At 41.0% G+C, this 19,959-nt stretch overlaps 2 protein-coding genes across 3 annotated transcripts; one reads left to right on the forward strand and one right to left on the reverse strand.

Moving 5' to 3' along the window:
* Positions 1 to 78: 78 nt before the first annotated feature.
* On the forward strand, positions 79 to 13,070 carry LOC121900765. Of its 2 annotated transcripts, none has more exons than XM_042417306.1 (6): positions 79 to 1,771; positions 8,727 to 9,020; positions 9,699 to 9,981; positions 10,386 to 10,409; positions 11,596 to 11,734; positions 12,063 to 13,070. In XM_042417306.1, exons 2-6 carry the CDS (start codon positions 8,793 to 8,795, stop codon positions 12,148 to 12,150), a joined length of 762 nt encoding a protein of 253 aa, XP_042273240.1. In that variant the 5' UTR covers positions 79 to 1,771; positions 8,727 to 8,792; the 3' UTR covers positions 12,151 to 13,070. The 2 variants fall into 2 exon arrangements, with proteins under 2 accessions (XP_042273240.1, XP_042273241.1); XM_042417307.1 differs by lacking the exon at positions 79 to 1,771 and adding an exon at positions 3,730 to 3,899.
* Positions 13,071 to 14,872: 1,802 nt separating this feature from the next.
* LOC121900627 (calphotin-like) lies at positions 14,873 to 19,108 on the reverse strand. The gene is made up of 2 exons (XM_042417057.1): positions 19,081 to 19,108; positions 14,873 to 15,256 (listed from the first exon to the last, which is right to left on the reverse strand). Exons 1-2 carry the CDS (start codon positions 19,106 to 19,108, stop codon positions 14,880 to 14,882), a joined length of 405 nt encoding a protein of 134 aa, XP_042272991.1. The 3' UTR covers positions 14,873 to 14,879.
* Between the last annotated feature and the right edge of the window lie 851 nt (positions 19,109 to 19,959).

The following is a 19,959-nucleotide window of genomic DNA, read 5'->3' on the forward strand; positions in this document are numbered from 1 at the left end:
TTGTTTTTTGTAGTGATTATAGCAAAAAATTAAACAAATACAAGGCGGGAAAAAAACAAGGGGACATTTATGTAAAGCCCCCGGAAGATCAGAGGGAGTTTCTTTTCTGCACTACTGCTGTTCCTTCATTGTTTTGTTTTGTTTGTTTGTTGTTCTATCTGAATTGCAAAAAAACTCAAGCATAATCTATATTTAGCCTAAATCTTACCAACACTTCTTTTACAGGGTATTGCGATATACGATATAATTTTTTTTTTCTCCTTCTTCCTCATTGACCAACGTTTACAATTTCCTTTTCCATAGAAAGATCATAGAGAATATAAAAATACTCACCTAACGGTTTGCAGAGGACAAATAAACACAGATTCTGAGCTTGTTGCGGTTCATATAAAGATTCTCAATGAAAAACTGGAATTCCTGTTTTTTCAACTTTTGGATTAGAAGAAAATTGAATTGAATCACTGTTTGACCTTTGTGAAAACCAAGAAGTTTTTTGTTTTTTTTTTACCTGTAAATTTGCTTTTGTGAAGATGAAATTTACAATAGGAGAGTTGTCTTCTAGTAGTCCAAATGGTATGTATTTCAAAGTTAATATAAAATTTTCATCAATATAGCTGTTGCTAAAGATACATGTTATTCCAGAAGAGTCTCACAACAGGGGCAGTACCAAAGTAAGTGACCAGCAGTCTCAGGGGCGCTGCAACAGAATGTACAACTGATATCAATATCTTTTTTTTTTTTTTTAAATATCATAGCTGGGTAACAATTGTGAATAAGTTTAAAAAGAAACTATTTGTTTATCTGTCTTAAGGAGATAAAGGCCAGGATGAGCACAAATTTTCCTGCACTTAAACTGAAGCTCTCCTTGTTGGCACTCAACAAGGTTGTTGGTGTGTTTGATTGTAAGAGTGAAAATGAAGGAAAATATTTTATAATAAATCTCTTATTTTTACTTGCTAAATATCACATCCACAAAATTCCTGCCTGAATTAACTCAATGAATATGTGGACTCCATAAAATATTCAGAGCACTTTAAAGCTCTAAGGACCTCAGTTATACAAAACACTTGTGACCTCGCAGGACTGATATTGAAACATCTTTGAAGTTGGTGCTATAATTTGAACTTTTGAATGAAGCCTCGTTGGACTTCCATGGACATTTTGCCTGTACCAAATTGTTATTTGTCTTTTTTTATGTCGTCGTGTTTTATATGTATCGTATATGATGTTGTTGTTAATAAACTTTTGTTTTTTTATTACAAAAAGACGACGATGAGGCAGTGTCACTGTTGAGTTAACCGTAAAGTGTCTATTATGTAGGAAATTGGGAACGAGTGCGTAAGGTGGTGATGTCTGGCTGAATGTCAGCCTGAAAAAAGAGGCCTTTACCTCCAAATGGAGCTTTTGTTGACGGTCGCTAACGAGCAAGTGGACATTAAACATTTCAGGAAATGGACGTTGTTTTTCTGGAGGGAGAGATTCCTCCCGTTACCGGACTACAAGTAACATTTTCATCGAGGATTTTAACGTCTCCTCGCTGCGGGACGTTGGGTGGAAAACGGAGAGACTGAAACATGGTATGGCATCTGAAACATATCAGCCACAGATAACATCACGAAGAAGGAACACGAGAAGCTCGAAAAATTCCCAGGGCAGAAAGAGGCCGCCCACACCAAGACCAAGCTGTGATACTGCAAATATGGTGGGAAGCAATTAACTGTAAACCGTCAGGTTCCCTGTGAGGTGCTGCTGGACGACGCTTAAAACTGACGTAGGTCCTACGGCTTTGGACTTTTCAATAAAATACAGCTCTGATTGAGATTTTATACTGTATGCTTTTGCACACTAAGTTTTTTAATTTCGCCTTAAAATTTCATTTTGTGCATGCAGCTGCCTCCCCGTCACTAGCAGTAGGCCTAGATGGTGTCTTAAACTGCACAGATTAAAAACGCGCCACCTTTTTTTAACCACTTAGCCGGCTACTTTATTGAAAATCGAAGTTAGAAAAATTAAAAAATTCGAAAATCGAACTGGACCCGTTTATTATTTGAAACCATCCCTGGTCTGCCCTACTTAGCAAAGGCCAAAGTGGGCTTGCCCTAAAAATGACTTAATTCCAGGCCTGATCTGACAAAGGCACCTCTGGCCTTTTCTTCATATATTTTGTCTAATTCGAGTTGCAGAGATGACAGACAAGCTTACCTTCTGTGATAACCTTATTATTTTTGTTCTTTTTCTCTGTTTGCTTTAGCAATCCTTTCCCAAAATTATAAAGCTAAATTTCTAATTTCATAAATTCCCAACATTTTCCAAATTTATTGAATATTGAATATTTTTTAATTATTTTTTGGGTTCATTTTAAATTTGTTATTTTGTAATAGTGTTACTTAATTTCCAGTAATCTTTGTTGAAGTTATGTCTAATCGATCCCATATTGATCTCAATTGTAACAGCCTTATGATCCGTAAGAACTCTGGGTTCTATTAGCACTGAATCCACATTATTTTCTATATCGAGACCAACCATTCATCAGGAATTGCAAGAAAACATTCCCCTCCCTCAGACACACACAGTAACAGAGGAGAGAAGTAATGATCTTACTTCACATTTGTATATTAAAATGACAAGCCAATCCTTTGGTCTTTCATTACTTTTGCACCAGTGATAAGATCAGCTCAGTTTTAATTTAAAAACCTCTAACATCTAACACACAAAAGGATGGAAAAAGTGACAGCTTTATGGAACTGGACTATCAAAAAGAAAACCACACATTTTTTCTACATTAGCACTGACTCACCCACAATGACACAGATCTGTTCTTAGTCAGAGATCTTAGTCATCAGTCTAAGCAGCACAGCAACTGCTTTGCCAACTAGTGTTCAGAAAAAAATATATAAAAGCATAGATAAACAGATTGCAGGATACACAGTTTGTAATGCCTTCACATGTCCTCTGTTATTACTGGCAGAAGGCTTGCAGCTCAGAGTGAAAGAAACAAGAATGAAAATCGAGCACAGAGTGAGAGAAAGAGAAATGAAATAAATGATTGGGAAAGAAAAACATTTTAAACAAGAAAGACACTTCACTTCCCTTTAAGAAGAAACATCAGGTTCTTCAGAAGAGTGGTGACGAGGAATCACTGTGAGTGTTTGTTTTCTTAGTGATTATTTTCTGCGACTGGAAAACAGCTTAGAAAACCACCTGGTTTTAGCTCAACTTTCCACCTCTTCTGGCTGAGGAGCCCACTGTCCCCAGCATCTTATCTGACCATCCACTTACCCGTGATGTTGTAATGACGTTCCCAGTTATACAACAAAAAAATACAACGACCCACTCACCCTCTGTCTTTCTTACCAGCCTGCATGCAGGTGAACAGGTGCTCATATTAACTATAGGATACCACCGCCCATATCCATGTGACCTGATTATCAATCACAAAATAAAACAAAATATAAAACACAAAATGACTACTTTGCAATTCATTCAAACTTGAAAATTAATCCATTCATGGCTCCTACAATTGGCACATTGGTGCTTTGATGAGCATATTGTGGACTTCCTGTTGGATTTAGGTCAGGGGTGTCAGTATATGATTTGTAGGTCTGAGACGAATGATTTAGTTTTGGTTTCATCTCTCTACAGCAGTCCTACGGGCCGTGGCGGCCATTTCAGATACATAGGTGGGGCTATAGAGCACATTTTGGCACTTTGGGGGATAATAATGCCAAATCTGGTTTGTTTTTGAACATGTCTAGGGGGTCAAATTTAGGGTTGAAGTGACAGGTTAAAAACGTTGCATCAGAAGCTCCGTGGATATAAGTGTGGAACCTGCACATTACCGTACAGCAGCCTGCTATTTGTCCACCAACATCCAGACCAAGCTGTCGGCCAACCACAAAGTGAGTAAAAATGTTTTGATCGTTAGTCATAGCCCACTGGTAGAAGAATCTAAACTACAGTATGACGCAGTTTGTTAGAGATGAAAATATCCCTCGTCGGGTTGGACAGTTTGGAGAAGTGAGAAGAAGGCAGGCCACTACTACTTTTCAGGGAAAGTTTCTACAGACAGTAGTTTGTTAGTTTAGATGTGTTTGTTTCTTTCTTTGTAAAAGTAATATGAACACAACACATTTTTTGCTCTAGTTAATGTTGTTGATTAAAGCTTCTTAGTAATAACTTATCTTTTACTTAACTAAGGCCCTATAATTTTTTCTTCCAAAGTCTGTGTTTTCCGTTTTAATTTCCCTGAATTCTGTGTTTTACGATTTAAGCACATGTTGTCACCGGAGTCTAATCATGTGTTAGATTAATAAAATTTCAACAATTCAGTAAGAAAATATTCAAAATGTAATCATACATTGAATGAAATAAATTTATGTCAATGAATTTGTAACGATGTAACACAACATTGCACTATTATTTTTAATCAAATAAAGTGCTTTAATACACACCACACTCAGACGTTTGCATGAAGAAGTGAAACAGATATATAAGCACCACGGCCTAAAGTAATCCTTCACTTGGATAACAATAATAACAAAATAACATTGTTGAGACAAGGCTTATAGTTTGGATATTGCTCTTCTCTAAATTTAGTTGTTAGTGTCAAATTCCTCAGGTTTTTGAACGATTTAGTCTGAGCGCTTTTATTGACAATTTTTCTGGGATCGTGAGTCGCTCTTCAAAAGGCTTGGGATTCATCCCAACAGGCAGGGCAAACTCGGCAAACCTCCAGCATGCGATACAGTCTGCGCTACGTGCATGGCATCATGACATCAAACCCTCCTCCTCCTCCTCCTGCTCCTCCTCCTCCTCCTCATCCTCATCCTCTTCCTCCTCCTCTTCCTCCTCTTCCTCTCCTGTCTCATCCCATCCCACCGCCTCCTGCGCCAGCACCCCCTGTCGTCCTCCACCAGCAGTAACTCTTTCACCCGTTCATCTCCCCACTTCAGGTCCTGGCTCACTGATTCCAGTACAAAGCTCTGTGATAAAGCTGCTAATGGAATGTTTCATGTCACTGGTGCTGTGCCTGTTGCCCCAGTCTGTAATCGTGCCTTTAATATTGAAACTGTTGTCTCTGTTAGAGATGTTATAGCTACGAGGCGGCCAAGGAGAGGGCCGGTTCTGGTTCCTGTACCTCTCGGAGACCGCAGCCTAGTGAATATGCTTACACAAGATAAAAAGCTATAAACGAACTTGATTTCATTTTTCACACGGAAACATGGCTACAGTCAGATGGAGCATCTCTCTTAATTGAAACATCACCAACAAATTATAACTTTATTCACTCGACCCGTGACGGGAAGCGAGGAGGAGGGCTGGCTGCTATCTCCTCAGATACTTTTAAATATAAACACCTGAGCTTTGGTGATTTTTCTTCTTTTGAATATCAGGCCATTATACTGGAAAGTCAAACTCCTGTGCTCCTCGTTACAATCTATATCGACCATCAAAGTATTCAGCCTCTTTTCTACCTGAAATCGCGGATATACCCTCAGTCTGTGTTACTAACTATGACAGCATTCTCTTAACTGGTGACCTGAACTTGCATATTGATAATACCCTTCACTGCAGGGCTATGGATTTTATAAAAGTTTTACATTCTTTTGACTTATTACAGCATGTTACCGGGCCAACTCACAACTGCGGCCACACTCTAGATCTAGTGATTTCCAGAGCGTTGCATACTGTGGTCGATAGGATTGTTGACTTAGCTGCGTCAGACCACTACTGTTTGTTCTTTAATGTTGTCATCTCAGGGTTAGAAAACAATGATACTAAGTATCTTACTAAAAGACGCTTTCTTGGTCCCTCCTCAGCCGCTATCTTCTCAAACCATTTGCACAGTCAGGCTTTTTCTGATGACCCTACATCAACCCATGAAAAAGTTAACAACTGCAATCAAAAATTAACGTCATCTCCAGACATAGTGGCACTGGAGAGAATTAAATATAAACCACAAACTAAGGCCACCCCCTGAAAAAAGGGCAAACAGGCCTCCTAAAGAGGGAATCCCGTTGAGCAGAGCGTGTATGGAGGAAAAACAAACTAACAGTCCACCGAGAGATTCTCTTAAAATCTATTTATGTTTACAACAATGCCTTGCGCTGTGAAAGGCAGGCATATTTTTCTAAAATTATTAACACTAATGAGAATAATCCCAGAATTTAATTTTAAACCATTGACTGTCTCCTAAAACCCATCCACTTTAACGAGCATGTCCATCTTCCCCCACAGTCAAAGTGCGAGGAGTTTGCCTCGTTCTTTGAAAATAAGATTGTCAGCATCACCACTAGTATTATGAATACTACCAATGGAAAATATGCCGGCGCTGTTCGAGGAAATCTAAATTATTTTAGGAAAATTAGTGAAGGGGAACTCCGGAATATCATTTCTCAATTGAAATCCTCCACCTGCTCACTCGATGCCATCCCCACTTCCTTTTTTAAAGAGGTTGTAGATAGTTTTATTCTCGATGTACTAGATATTGTTAACTGTTCTTTAGAGTCACACTGAACGAGCTGCTGCTCTCTTGAACTAGGACGTCTGCTACCAGACCCTGAAAAAGACCGACAGATCGTTGGTTAGTGACTTCATATTTCTGTGACATAGTATTGAGCTTGTACAGCCTACCTACATACAAGCGGGATGCTGAATCATGAATGAAGACTTTTATCTTTATTAATGTAAAGTTATACTGAGATTCATGCAGGAGATATTGCAGTTGGGCATCATCATAGCCTTCCAGGCGAACAAAAGATCGGTGTCTCCATCTAGTGGTTGAATAGTAGTACTGACACTTATTTACCCAAAAGCAGTACATGCTTGAGGTTGTGACCTTTCAAAAGAGACCTGAGATCATTACTCACATTGATATAATTACAAATAGCTATTTTGGAAATCTCTGCTAAATAATTCTCCACCAAAACCTCTCTGACTTTGCTCTGCTTTACTTTATTAGCATCATTTTTGGCACAAGAAATGTTCAGATGTTGTTTTGTGGTTTGCTAGAGGTTTTGGGTTACAACATTCAAAAGAGGATATTTACTCTAATAGTGTAAAGTTTTTAAGGCGGAAATTAAATCTTTCATTTATGCTGTGTTCCATCTTCATTTATTCTGATCCAGTTACATCTATACTGATGCTTACACCTCTGCAGAAATCTAAAAAGTGTTACCTATATTATGATATAAAGATTATTCATATAAACCTTGTAGTTGCAGAGATATACTGTATTCATTTTGTGCAGGCCATTTTTGAGCAGGGGCCTGAGCCAGCAGGGATTAAGAGGTTAAATACTAAATAAATATTTCATTCACTATTTCCTTTGGGTTGATTACAACGTTATCGTATAAATGCCCCTCGTGCTTTATGCAGATACATTTCATATAATTTAGATCGTAACCTAATCAGTTCTTCCTATTTGTATCCGATAACCCAGTCCTTTTACAACACTCATTTATGTCAGTTATCATTTGTCTTGATTCTTTTTGCTTCTTACATTTTCTTTTACCATAATCAATAGAGTATCCTCTCACTTTATTTTTGAAAACCCACCTGAATGCATCTGAAATGTGAGTGAATTGTGGTATTATTTATTATAGCCATACAATATAAAGCGTTACAATATTTTCTAAAAATACTGGCTGCATTCTCTACCTTGCATCATTTAGACCCACCGAAATCAAATCCTTAACACAGGCAACGTAGTTGGTGTAGAAAAAACATTAAAGGAGTAGCCTTACTGGAGTTTGAATTAACTGGTGATATTCCCCTGCGTGATGTCCTGAATGGTGTAAGAATATCATTGTGAAACATAAAGGTCGTGCCCATGATTCAGAGTCTGCTTGTGGCTCCACTCTGATGGTTGGCCTGTTTGCCCTCGTTCCCTCCATGTAGGAAAAGGGAGAATAAATGAGGTAATTCGTTCACAATGGTTTGCTCCAGGCATCACACAAATCTCATAAACATTAGTGGACAGGTGCATGACGTGTCATCAAACCAGGAGAAAAGATGGTGCAATGAAGCATGATCATATGGAACTGCCATCAGGTCCCCTTGTAAATATGCAAATAGATTTTGTACAATTGCCAAGTTGCCAGGGCTACAAATATTTCTTGGTTCTGATAGATATGTTCTCCAAATGGGTAGAAGCATATCCCACTAGGAGAGAGGATGCAAAAACAGTTGTCAAGTGTCTGCTGAGAGACCTTATTTCTAGGTTTGTTGTACCACGGGGAATAAATAGCTTTTGTGGCAAAGATAACCCAGAGTCCTGCAACAGTGCTAGTGTTTCAGTGGCAGTTGCATGTCCCTTATCATCTGCAAAGTTCAGGCCAGATTGAAAGGATGAACTCTACTATCAAAAAGAGACTGACCAAAACTATGATGACAACAGGTCTGTAATGGCCTGATGCATTGCCTGTTGTGCTGTACTCCATTCAAAGTGCACCTAATGCAACCACAGGACTAAGTCCTCATGAAGAGTTGATGGGGAGGCCGATGTCCACAGGGGCAAGCCCACCTTTGACACCTCACAAAACTACTCTGCTTTGGACTGATGAGTATATGACAGAGTATGTTAAGAAACTAACAGAAACCTTGACAAAGTTTCATTTCCAGGTATCAAGTAGACTCCCATAACTATCCGGAGAGCCTATTCATCCATTTCAAGTGGGTGATTTTGTACTAATCAAATCTCTGGACAAACTGTCTTTGTCTCCCAGGTGGAAAGGTCCGTTCCAGGTGCTGCTGTCAACCACAACATCCCTTAAGGTCGAGGGCAGAGCAGAATGGGTCCATGCGTTGAGGTGCAGACAGGCTCCCTCATCCGTTCACGAGGAAGGGAAAAGCTGTGGTTCCTCCTCTTCCTCCTGTTGATTGAGCTCGGGCAGGTGGATGCGCAGAATAATCCAGAGTATCCACACAGGGGACGCTCTTTGCAGTACGTTTCAGATCAGTTGAATTCTGAACCAACAAAGGACAAAGGATTGACGTGCACCTTCACGCTTAGCAGCAAAGTAAGTCTACTCTCTACACAGACACATAAGACTAAGAGCAAACTCATCCATCTATTCTAGAGGTAAATGGTGGTGGTCAACTCATGATACAAAATCAGCTGAGCTAGTACAACTCTCGCCAGGGGTAATGGAAGTGAAATGCGCTCCTTATGCACGATTGAGATTGGCTGGCTCTCTGGAGTTCTGGGGTCTCATTTATAAACGTTGCGTACACATAAAACGGGGTCTGAAAGAGGGTTACGCCACTTCCCACGCAAAAGTTGAGATCTATAAAAACAAACTTGATGGGACAATGTGCACACCTGTACGTAAACTCTGGCCCTGTTTACACTTGGCATTAACATGCATCTCCACATGCGTCCTGAGTGACCACTTGTGATCGGATCTCACTTCCCCGCTCTATATGCAAATAAACATGGACATCATTTCCGTTTGCAAAGACCAAATTCGTTGTTGTTTTTAACTGGCAGGAGGACGGATGGTCCGTGTACCCTCCATCCAAAGCTGTGTTCATCTTGTTTGATAACAGGAGAAACAAATATACAATGCATTCTGTCCCCTCATGAAATTAAAATGCCTGTCCTATTGATTTACTTTAGAGGTATACATATGTACAGTTCCAACGTAGTGTGGAGTTAGCTAACTTTTCTTCTTTTTCCCCCTCTCCTGTTTCTCCAGACGGGCCTCAGGTGTTTCAACTCGTCTGGTCCGCTGGCAGAAAAGGCCACAGTGCTGTTTGATTTCCATTCTAACCATGTAAATCTCTGGAATAGAGGGGATCCGCATACACCCCTCCCCCCCTGCTCCTCAATCTCCTCCTTTCCTAACTCCTCCTGCCTGGTCTGTCTGGACCATCAGGACCATCAGGACCAAAGCGTCTGTGTTGTCTGTTGTAACCTGGCAGACAATGTGGAGGTGAAGATGGAGGCTGGAGACAACAACGTCAAAATCTCAGAGTTCGGTAAGATGTTTTATTCCAGTAAGAAATGTCTTGGTGTCTATTCAGTATTCGCTTTTTTTATAGGATGAGATTTTAGACAGTGAACCAGGTAAGTGACAGATAAGATTTTACTTGAGTTGATGACAACTATGCTTGTTATGCAATAGAACTTTTGCGAGTAAAAAGCCAATCAGCACTTTGTTCACTGCAGTCTCACAGCAGTGATAACATGATGAGCTGCGCTGCTGCTGGCAGAGAGAAAACTGTCTGTAAAGTCTCTCTGTGGTCAGTTCTGGTTACTTTTATGGCTTCTGACTGAATCTCTGGTTTTAGTTTAGTTTCTCTCCTGTGTTCCTGTTTTAGCTTTCAGATTTCTGCCTTATTTTACTGTTTCCTGACTAACCATGAGCTCTTTTTTATTACAGAATGCCAAAGACTTCTCTCTGATGGTAAGTGTCATTTATATTTATTCTCTTGCAGTTTTCTTGTCAGGTAACATGAATGTGTCAAAGACAGTGGTGGAGGAAGTATTGAAGTTTACTTAAAGTTCTCCTCCACTCAAAAATTTGTTTTATCTTGTTCCTTCAGTTGGATTTTGTTCTCTTCTCTATGCAGAGTTTGTTTTCATTCATCTGCTTAAAGTGGAAAGTTTCTCTGAGCTCAGTGAAATTATGAGGTTATTATTATGAGATTATTGAGGTCATTTCCTCCCACCTCAAAAATATGTTTTTCTTCCTGTGCAGTTCTGTTTTCATATTAATTTGCTATAATTGGAAAGTTTCTCTGTGTTTGGTGAAAATCTGACAATAAGAGGTGGTTGTATGAGCAGGATTTGTGACATCACAACCAGTTTGGAGCCAATCATAGTCCAGTATGCAACCTACACAAGTGTGATGTAGAAACTTGAAGCCTCCAGTGCACAAACACTGATAATGAACTTTACAGTAAAGTAAGAGACATCTGGTGTTTAGAAGTTCAACTTTTGAAATGACATATATTTTCATATTCATAGATTGTGGAAGGAGGAGATGTAATTTTAGGGATTTAAAGGTGGTAATTATATTGGGGGTTTTTTTGTGGAAAAACTATATCAGGCACACATTATTGATCCCAGCAGAGTATTTTATGTCTTAAATCATGTCTGGAGGGGATCTTTAAGTAATAAGTAGAAAAATACTCCAATCTAAGTCCTGTATTCAAAAGATTATTTAAAAGTACAGATGGATGATTGTAACACAATGGATAAGTGTTTGTAGCTGGTCAAGTGTTTCAGCTTTTATGTAATCAAATCATTTTTGGCTTCTGTTCATCAGATTTATAACTAAACATTTGGTAAATAATCAAAATGTCAATATTTAAAAGATCAAAACAAGCCTGAAGTGGAACACAGCTGATTTATCTGCATTCAAGTAATTTAAAGAATAAGAGCAAATGTATTAATTCAGCTGCTCTTATCATTTAAAATGTGAGTCCCAGTCTTCATATATTACAGCTACAACAAGTTCTCATCTTCATCTTCTTCACTCCAGATAACATCTAAAAACCTCTCAAAGGTTTTATTTACATTTTGTGTTTAATGTCTGAGCTCTGCTCTCCTCATCTCTCACTGTTTGTTGTTCCCTCTGTGTCTGATAGATGTTCACTCAGGACAGCTGTCTGCTGGAGTCATCGCTGCCATCGTCATGGTGTTCATCTTCATCATCATCATCATCATCGCAGGGGCGGTTGGCTACAAATATCGGAAACGCTCAAAAACTCAAAAGGAACCAAATGAGTAGGTGTTGAAAGTTGCAGTCAGTGATGTTTTAACACCAATAACCCAGTAGATTTATAATACAGTATAATTATATAATGTATTATCTAGGAATTATGAATATAACTATATAAATAAAAATTCTGTTCAAATGTAGCATCTTATAACTTGGTAATTGGTCTCAATTACCTAGTTATGACTCAAAGGAGTGTTTTTTTGTTTTGTTTTTTGGATGACAATTGCCATCATATAATCTTAACTACCTCAGCTGCAACTGAAGAACGTATTGATAAGGGACCAAATCAGCAACTAACTACAAAAGCTCATCAATAATTTCCTGTGTTCACAGGTTCAACATGCACCCGATCCCTCCAGATGGAACAACTCAGGTCTTGATGGAGGAAGGTGGTGAAAACAACATCAAGGATGACGACTGAATACATCAGAGCTCAACAAGTTATTCCTCACTTTTGTAATATTTCCTACTTTTTAAGTATATTTTATAGATGATGTATTAATATTAGAAGCTTCTAGTGCTCGAGCACAAAGAGCAAAGATAGAAAACACGCACATTTTTCAATCTGCAGCTCAGAAGGTCAAATCATTACTCAAGCTAGAATGCATGCAGAGGCGGGGCCTGTGATAGATCCTCTGGATATATCCGCTCGCTTGTGAGATTATATTGACTGGAAAGTTCTAATTTTTCTGAATAAAATGAGCTATAGCACTCGCAGGTTTGATATACATTTGACTGACAAAACATACTTTATTAGGTCATCATACCATTGAGTTATTGCCTACCTATAATGAGAACAATGAGGGTTTTATAGCTACATTGTCATCATCTTTTCAAATGCTGAAAATCATATTTTAAAAGTCAAATTGGCTCAAAGTTTGATTATTGTGGAGGTTGTAAACAATATAAACATTATAAATGCAGCAGTAGTGGCAGGTTAGTGTGTAGCCTGAGTGAAATTATGTAAGCTGTGTTTAGGCAGGTGAAAGACAAATGGAAAAACAGACATAAATGACCAACTGACAGTACTGGCAACTGCACATGTTTTTGTAAAGAATCTGATATTGTTATCAAGAATTTTCATATCACTGTATCTCACTTTTTTTGTGTGTTTGACTGCTGCATGTATTCAAACGATGTACAATAATTGGTAAGATCCTTTCTTGTCACAACTGTTGCTTCCTTTATGGTGGAATTGTCCTTAACTTTTGTAAGTTTATGATTAGTATAATAGTTTTTGTGCAGCTGCCACAGAGACACAAACTTCTCAAGTTCTTATTACAATTGGAAAGGATCACACATTGGCTTGATCAATCATGTCTGAGTTTAAATCTAAACAAGACAAAAGGTATGTTTTTCTCGAAGACTATGGTACCACCTCCTAATGCTGATATTTTCATAAAAGGTGAAAAAATTGACAGTTACTGATTTTAAATATCTTGGTGTGACACTGGATCCAAATTTGAACTTTAAGAAACAAAAAAACGGTTAAAAGACAACTTAGCAAATTTTAGACACATTAGAAACTGTCTCTCTTTGGACGCAGCCGAGATATTTATGCATGTTATGATTCTTTCCCATATGTTTTATTGCATCAAATGTTGGGAGCAGGCTGGAGAAACAGCCAGAAAACTTCTTGAGTCTTTATACAAACAAACTGTAAAAACTCTGGACAAAAAGCCAATGCATTTCCATCACTGTAGGGTACTGGAGAAATACAATTTACTGAGCTTTGAGAATTTTAGATTATTCTCAAATTTGTGCCTAGTTTATAAACTTGTCCTACGTGATCTACATGACTCCGTACAGAGTGGGAAGGACACATCAGTTTCTGTTCTCCTGAAACACAGAAAAGTGATGACTGAAGCAACAAAAGCACAAACAGATATGGCTGTTACCATGGAGACAGCTCAGACGGCATGAAGGCAGGCATTTAATGAGTCAGAGGTGGAAAACATGTTCTTATGTTGACAAAAATTAAACAAAAACAAAAAATTACACACAGTATGCAGCTGTTTTTTTTTAACCAGTTAATACCATCAGGAGCGACAGGAAATGAAGAAATGGAAAATGAGACTTTCACCAGCCACGTGTCACGGTGTAGCAGGGATGAGTGGGCCCGAATGCAGAGACCAGAACGCAGGTCTGAAGAAAACCACTTGCATGCAGGTGCACATCCAAACAGAATGGACTTGACAAGACAAGACAAGACAGACTTAGACTTAACAGAAGTTCCAACAAGGACTCAACTCAAAACCAGACCTTAAATACAGACCAAATTCATCAGGGAATGGGGAACAGGTGACTAGACACAAGGACAGGCTGGGAGTGACTGGCTGAGGGAAACACAGGGAGCAGGGCAGGGCTAACGAGGGTACGGCAGGGCAGGTGAGAAGAGGAGCACATGAACACAGGAGGAGGAAACACAGGGAAACCAGGAAACCAAAAAACACAATACTCTAAGCTAAACAAAGGCTTTCCTCTAAACCCACCACCCAAATCATGACAAAACCAAACCATTACCAGAAGGACTTGACCGAGGTGCAACAGACCCCCCCCCCCCCTTAAGGTACGGATTCCAGACGTCCCACAAACGCCACCAAGGGACACAGGATGGACAGCTGTCGTGAAACGGGGGAGAAGAAGGCCAAAACTGACAGTTCATGGGTCATGACAAAGAGCAGGTAGCCAGGGAAGTGGCACAGGCGCAGGTGGCCAGAATGCAGGGAACCAAGAAGGTCATGCTCAGGAAGGTGGCCAGAGTGTGGGGTACCAGGAAGGTGGTGCACAGGTGGGGAAGCCTGAGGCTGGAAAGGGGCAGAGCAAAAGAGTTCAGGTGGACGGCCAGGGGGCCGGACAGAGGCGGAGCCAGAAAGTTCAGGGGGGCGGCCCAGGGCCCGAACAGAGGCAGAGCAAGGAGCCCCAGGCGAACGGCCTGGGGGCTGAACAGGGGCACAGGAAAAGGTCTCAGATGGGCAGCATGAGGGCAGGACCAAGGGAAAACTGAGGACCCCTGGTGGGCAACCAGAGGGCAGGGGCAACGGCTGAAGCTGCTCTGTAGGGTGACCGGGGCGCAGGACAGACAGCAGAAGTCGCTCTGGAGGCCGACTGAGGCGCAGGACAGACGGCAGAGGTCACTCGGGAGGGCAACTAGACGTGAGAAGCTGCTCTGGTGGTCGGGCTGCAGGCCGACAGGCCCTCAGGAGGCTGACAGCGAAGGCTGGGGCCCTCAGGGGGCAAAGCCACTGGGGACACTGCTGCAGACTCTTGGGGCAAAGCCACAGGGGATGCTGCAGGCCTGGAAGGCGACGCCACTGGGAATGCTGCAGACTCTGGAGGCGGAGCCACTATGGATGATGCTGCAGGCTTGCGAGGCGGAGCCACTGTGGATGATGCTGCAGACTTGGGAGACGGAGCCACTGTGGATGATGCTGCAGACTCGGGATGCAGAACTACTGAGGATACTGCTGCAGGCTTAGGAGGCGCAGCCACTGGGGATGCTGCAACGCTACAGGGGGTGCTGCAGGCTCAGAGGACAGCGCACTAGGGATCCAGGAGGTGGAGACCTGGCCCTGCTGGGAGAGCTGGAACCACAGGGACCCTGGAGCCAGAGGAAACAGCCACACAGGAACCTAATGACCAGGGACTCCATGACTTCAGGCAGACAGGGACAGGATGGTTGCAGCTCAGGATCTAAGGATTACTGCGGCGGCCCAGCAGGAACGAGAGTGCTGCATTTCAGCCAAGAGGGGGAGTTGCTGCACTTCAGCCAAGAGGGGGAGTTGCTGCATTTCAGCCAAGACGGGGAGTTGCTGCATTTCAGCCAAGACGGGGAGTTGCTGCACGCCAGCAGGAGCAGAGAGTTGCTCCACGCCAGCAGGGACAGAGGGTTGTAGCTCTGGATCGGACAGGCATGGTGGCACGGTGACCCAAAGAGCGGTGTTGTCGTCTGCCTCAATGACTAGAGTTTTGATTGAAGCTCCAATGGCCTCCCAGAGCCAGGCAGGTGCCCAAGTAAGGGTTTGGGGCTGGAGCCGGCTCTGGACTGACAGACTGCACGCTGGCTGGTTGCAGTCCGGTGTGTAGGCTGAAGACTAGCAGGCCGGTGGCTAGAATGCTGCAGGTTAGCAGGCTCCTTGCTAGCAGTCTTGGATGCCTGGTAGCAAAAGTACTAAAACAGAGTGATTTGAGCGGTAAAGTCTTGGCAGGATGTGACACCATGTGCCCAGTAAACAAACGATCCTGCCTGTTCATTTTTCCCAGATCTTACTTTTTCCCTCACCTCTGACCTGAAGTAAAAGGTGAATAAAACAGTGAGCTTTAAAATATTTATAAGCTCAAACTATTAAAAGTATAACTATATTATCTTTTCGTCAACAAATCTCATGTTTGGATCCAAACCAAAAATAAACTGATCTACTAACAAGTATTGTGTGTGTGTCCAAAGACTGATATATCTTATTCCTCTGTGCTGTAGACCTCCACTGTTTTCCAAAAACTATTAAAAACATGTCAGTGAGTCACACGCTGCACTTGGTGACATCGTCCTCATCACCACGAGCACACACACACACACACACTGCAGATTATTTCCCACACTCCAACACAAACTGTTTTGCTGCCAGAAATACTCAAGTATGAATATTTTGATAACATTTATGTGGGTACCAGCACACAGAGGGATTAAGGGCAATGAAATGGTGTATGCATTAGCAAAACAGGCACTGAGGCATGAGGGGATCATGGAAATTTCACTCAGTAAATCTGAAGCAAAAGGAATAATCAAAAGAAACATCATTAAAGAGTGGCAGCACAGATGGGATACAACAAGTACAGGACGACACCTCTATACAGTACAGAGAGAAGTGGGCCCAGCGAGGTCAGCTAAAAGAAGGACCAAAGAGGAGAACATCTTAACAAGGCTGAGGGTAGGACACACCAGACCTATGTCAAATAGAGGAGTCAGTGGAACATGTCATTTTGCACTGCAATAAGTATTCTCGAGAGCGAGAATTATTAAAGAGAGAAATCAGGAAGATTGGAGGGGAAGAATTGAGTTTGAAAAGTGTATTTACAATTGGGTCAGGGAGTTTATTCCACTACTTGAAAGAAACTGGATTGATCAACAGAATTTAGTATTCAGGACATCTTCCTGATTTGTTTATAGGGGTAGATAACTCTGGTTCACACTCCAACATAGTGGGTGGCGGTAATGCGCCTTTACGCTGGTTGCCACCCGCAAACAGCCACTGTTTACTGTCTCGTCAGATCAGCGGATCAGTCAATAACCAGTCAATAAAGATATTCGATGAAAGGGGTGCTGCTGTCCGGTGTAAAGCCTCCGCAGAGAGTACACCTGTGGTTCATCGCCTCCTCTGAGGCGCATTTACACTGTAGGTGGACCCCACTTTGAGAACCACTGATTTAATGGACTGGAGGGTCCTCGATGATGGCGAAGGGTAAACTGTTTGTAAACTGTTCGTCACGGCTGGAGGACGGAGGATAAGAGGGCCATTTGCAAAGCACTCGGATATGTTCCTGCCCCTTCTGACAAGGTCCTCACCGTCTTTCCGCTGTTACGCTCTTCCTTTGACATTTAGATAGGTCTGAGAGGGAGGAACCGGTGACTGGGAGAAATAGGCTACATCTCGACGGTGAAACGAGATCGATACAAAACTGGTACAGCAACTCCCACCAACTTTCATACAAAGGTAAATAAAATGTCTCCTTGTTTAACTTAAAACTGAAGCCTCTGGTTAAACAACATTTGGAAGTGATGCAGTTTGCAGAGATCTGTTAAAGAGCGGCTGACTGACAGTAAAATGAGTGAGCCTAGTGAAGTTATGCTAACATGTTGTTGCTAAGTTCGAGGATAACCCCCTCCGATAGATAAGTATTTTCTAGAGGAGCTGCAGCATTTATTAACTGACACAAACTTGGCAGCTATGTTGCTGCCGTTCGCATACTTACATACACACGCACACACACTGCCTTATTCCTTAACGGAGCTACACTACTCTTTCACGTAGATAATTATTTTACAGATCTACTGAAGCTCATAACACCTGAAAATGTTTATTTTATTTTATTTGGAATGATGATTTTCCTTTTGCATGTACACCGGCTACACAGGAGCCTTCATCACTGGCTGGACGGAGATAGCTTTGTTTATTTAAAATTTAAAGGACAACTTCACAATTGTAATTTTTTTTTATGTTTCTAAAATGTCCTGAAACTCTCCAGCACTGAGGACGCGTGCAGCCTGATGAGACACACAACGAGTGTCTCATGTACAGATATTATTCTGCAGATTATCTGATTCACATTAACTGAAAAAAGACGATCATTAATTAAAACTAGATAAACTAAAGTCTACAGGGTACAGACAGGAAAACAACAAGCAGAAACCATGAACAGTAAACTTGAACTTGTCATTCTTAGTCTCTCCATGTGTAGCTAATATGATTCATGACATTTCAACAAAGCCAATGAAGAAATCATGAATCAGACTCACGTTTGCACAAAAAACACCACAGGTTAATCTGTGTGATGAGATTGATGAGTCCTCACAGTGTGTGTGCAGATGTAACGTGGACTGTAAGTGGAGTTGACTACATACTGAGAAATCTAATGCTGATTCATTCATGTAGTTCTAGGTAAGATAAGATGTCTTAAAGGTTTATAAAAGTCAGAGGTTTGTGTGGTAGCACAGTGCAGCAGTGTCCTACCAACGTTCATACAACGGTGAGTAAAATATCTCCTTGTTTAACTTCAAATTGAAGTGTTTCTTGTCAGGTTGGACAGTTAGGAGGAGAAACATGTTTAAGTCACTTCAGGTTTGACATTTAATGTTTCTTCTCAGATACATGTTGGTTAATAATAATATAATCTGTAATAATGTTTAATATGTTATTGAACATGATTAATAATAACATAATCTTTGTCGCGTTCATCCATTATAATAAATCGTTTGAACATGTGATTTTATAAAAGTTTGGAATAATCAGTGTTTTATTAGACTCACTAATTGTAGCCTAGTAGTCGACTGGTCTGACATTTGCGAGAAAAATGCAAATGAAAAACTCAAGACAGAGACTCATCAGCCGGACATTTCTCCGTTCTCCGTTAAAGAGCGGCTGACTGGCAGTAAAATGAATGAGCCTAGTCAAGTTAAGCTAACACACTGCCTTATTCCTTAACGGAGCTACACTACTCTTTTACCTTTCACGTTGATGTCCTTTGAAGAACGACGAGAGTGAGCATGACTAAAAAAAATCACAATAACGTAGCCGCTGCAAAATTATAGGGGCAACACTGGACTTTGCTAACTCCCTGCCATGTAGGCCTATACCTGCCACTTCCTGGAGGTGCAGTGCCATTTTGTCAACTGGCACTTTGTCGACTGTTGAAATATGATGTAGTTGCAAGGTCAAACATGTCCGGCTGTGTCTATAATCTTTCACTTCACCTGGTTCGATGTCTAAAATCTCATCCCATAAAAAAGCTAATATTGAGTAGACTACAGGACATTTCTTACTGGAATAAAACTATCTGACTTCTTACTGCTCTTTGAGATTTAGATTTTAACCACCTCTCATCATCCATTTTATTATTGTAAGAGTGAAATTGTGTTGTGTACTGACTGTTATGTCAGACAACTGACACTGACATAGTTAACTATTGTAAATGTTAAATGAAAAAATATGGTTAACTTCTCTTTTTTTGTTTTTCATCCTGTTTGTCCAGATGGAGTTCAGTTGTTTCAGCTCATCTGATCCACGTGCCGTGAACGCCACTCAACTGTACGATGACAACGTTGCTGCAGGCGATCTGTGGGTGAGAGATGGTCAGGACATCCCTCTCCCCCGCTGTTCCTCCATCTCTCCTCTGGACGGTCGCTGCCTGGTCTGTCTGGAGCAGAAAGTCTACGCTGTCTGCCGTAACCTGATGGCTGGTGTGAAAATGGTGATGGAGGCTGATGGACACAACATCGAAATCTCAGAGAGCGGTAAGAAGCCTGAAAGTTTTATTCCAGTAAGAAATGTCTTGGTGTCTATTCAGTATTGGCTTTTTTAAGGTATAATATTTTAGACAGCGAGCCAGATGAAGTGAAGGATAACATTTGACCACAACTAAACTCATTAAGTGCAATAAAACCTTTTGTGAGTAAAAAGCCAATCAGCACTTTGTTCACTGCAGCCTCACAGCAGTGATAACATGATGAGCTGCG

The sequence above is a fragment of the Thunnus maccoyii genome, chromosome 7, assembly GCF_910596095.1.
Source record: "Thunnus maccoyii chromosome 7, fThuMac1.1, whole genome shotgun sequence".
Lineage (NCBI taxonomy): Eukaryota > Metazoa > Chordata > Actinopteri > Scombriformes > Scombridae > Thunnus > Thunnus maccoyii.

Excerpts from the sequence above, each read along its gene's own strand:
- LOC121900765 (XM_042417306.1), top strand. The coding sequence starts at position 8,793 with ATGGGTCCATGCGTTGAGGTGCAGACAGGCTCCCTCATCCGTTCACGA. Across the intron at positions 9,021-9,698 it reads CCTTCACGCTTAGCAGCAAA|ACGGGCCTCAGGTGTTTCAA; the intron begins GTAAGTCTACTC and ends CTGTTTCTCCAG. Across the intron at positions 9,982-10,385 it reads CGTCAAAATCTCAGAGTTCG|AATGCCAAAGACTTCTCTCT; the intron begins GTAAGATGTTTT and ends TTTTTATTACAG.
- LOC121900627 (XM_042417057.1), bottom strand. The coding sequence starts at position 19,108 with ATGGCACTGCACCTCCAGGAAGTGGCAG. Across the intron at positions 15,257-19,080 it reads GCACCTCCAGGAAGTGGCAG|CCTGCAGCACCCCCTGTAGC; the intron begins GTATAGGCCTAC and ends CTGTCCTCTGAG.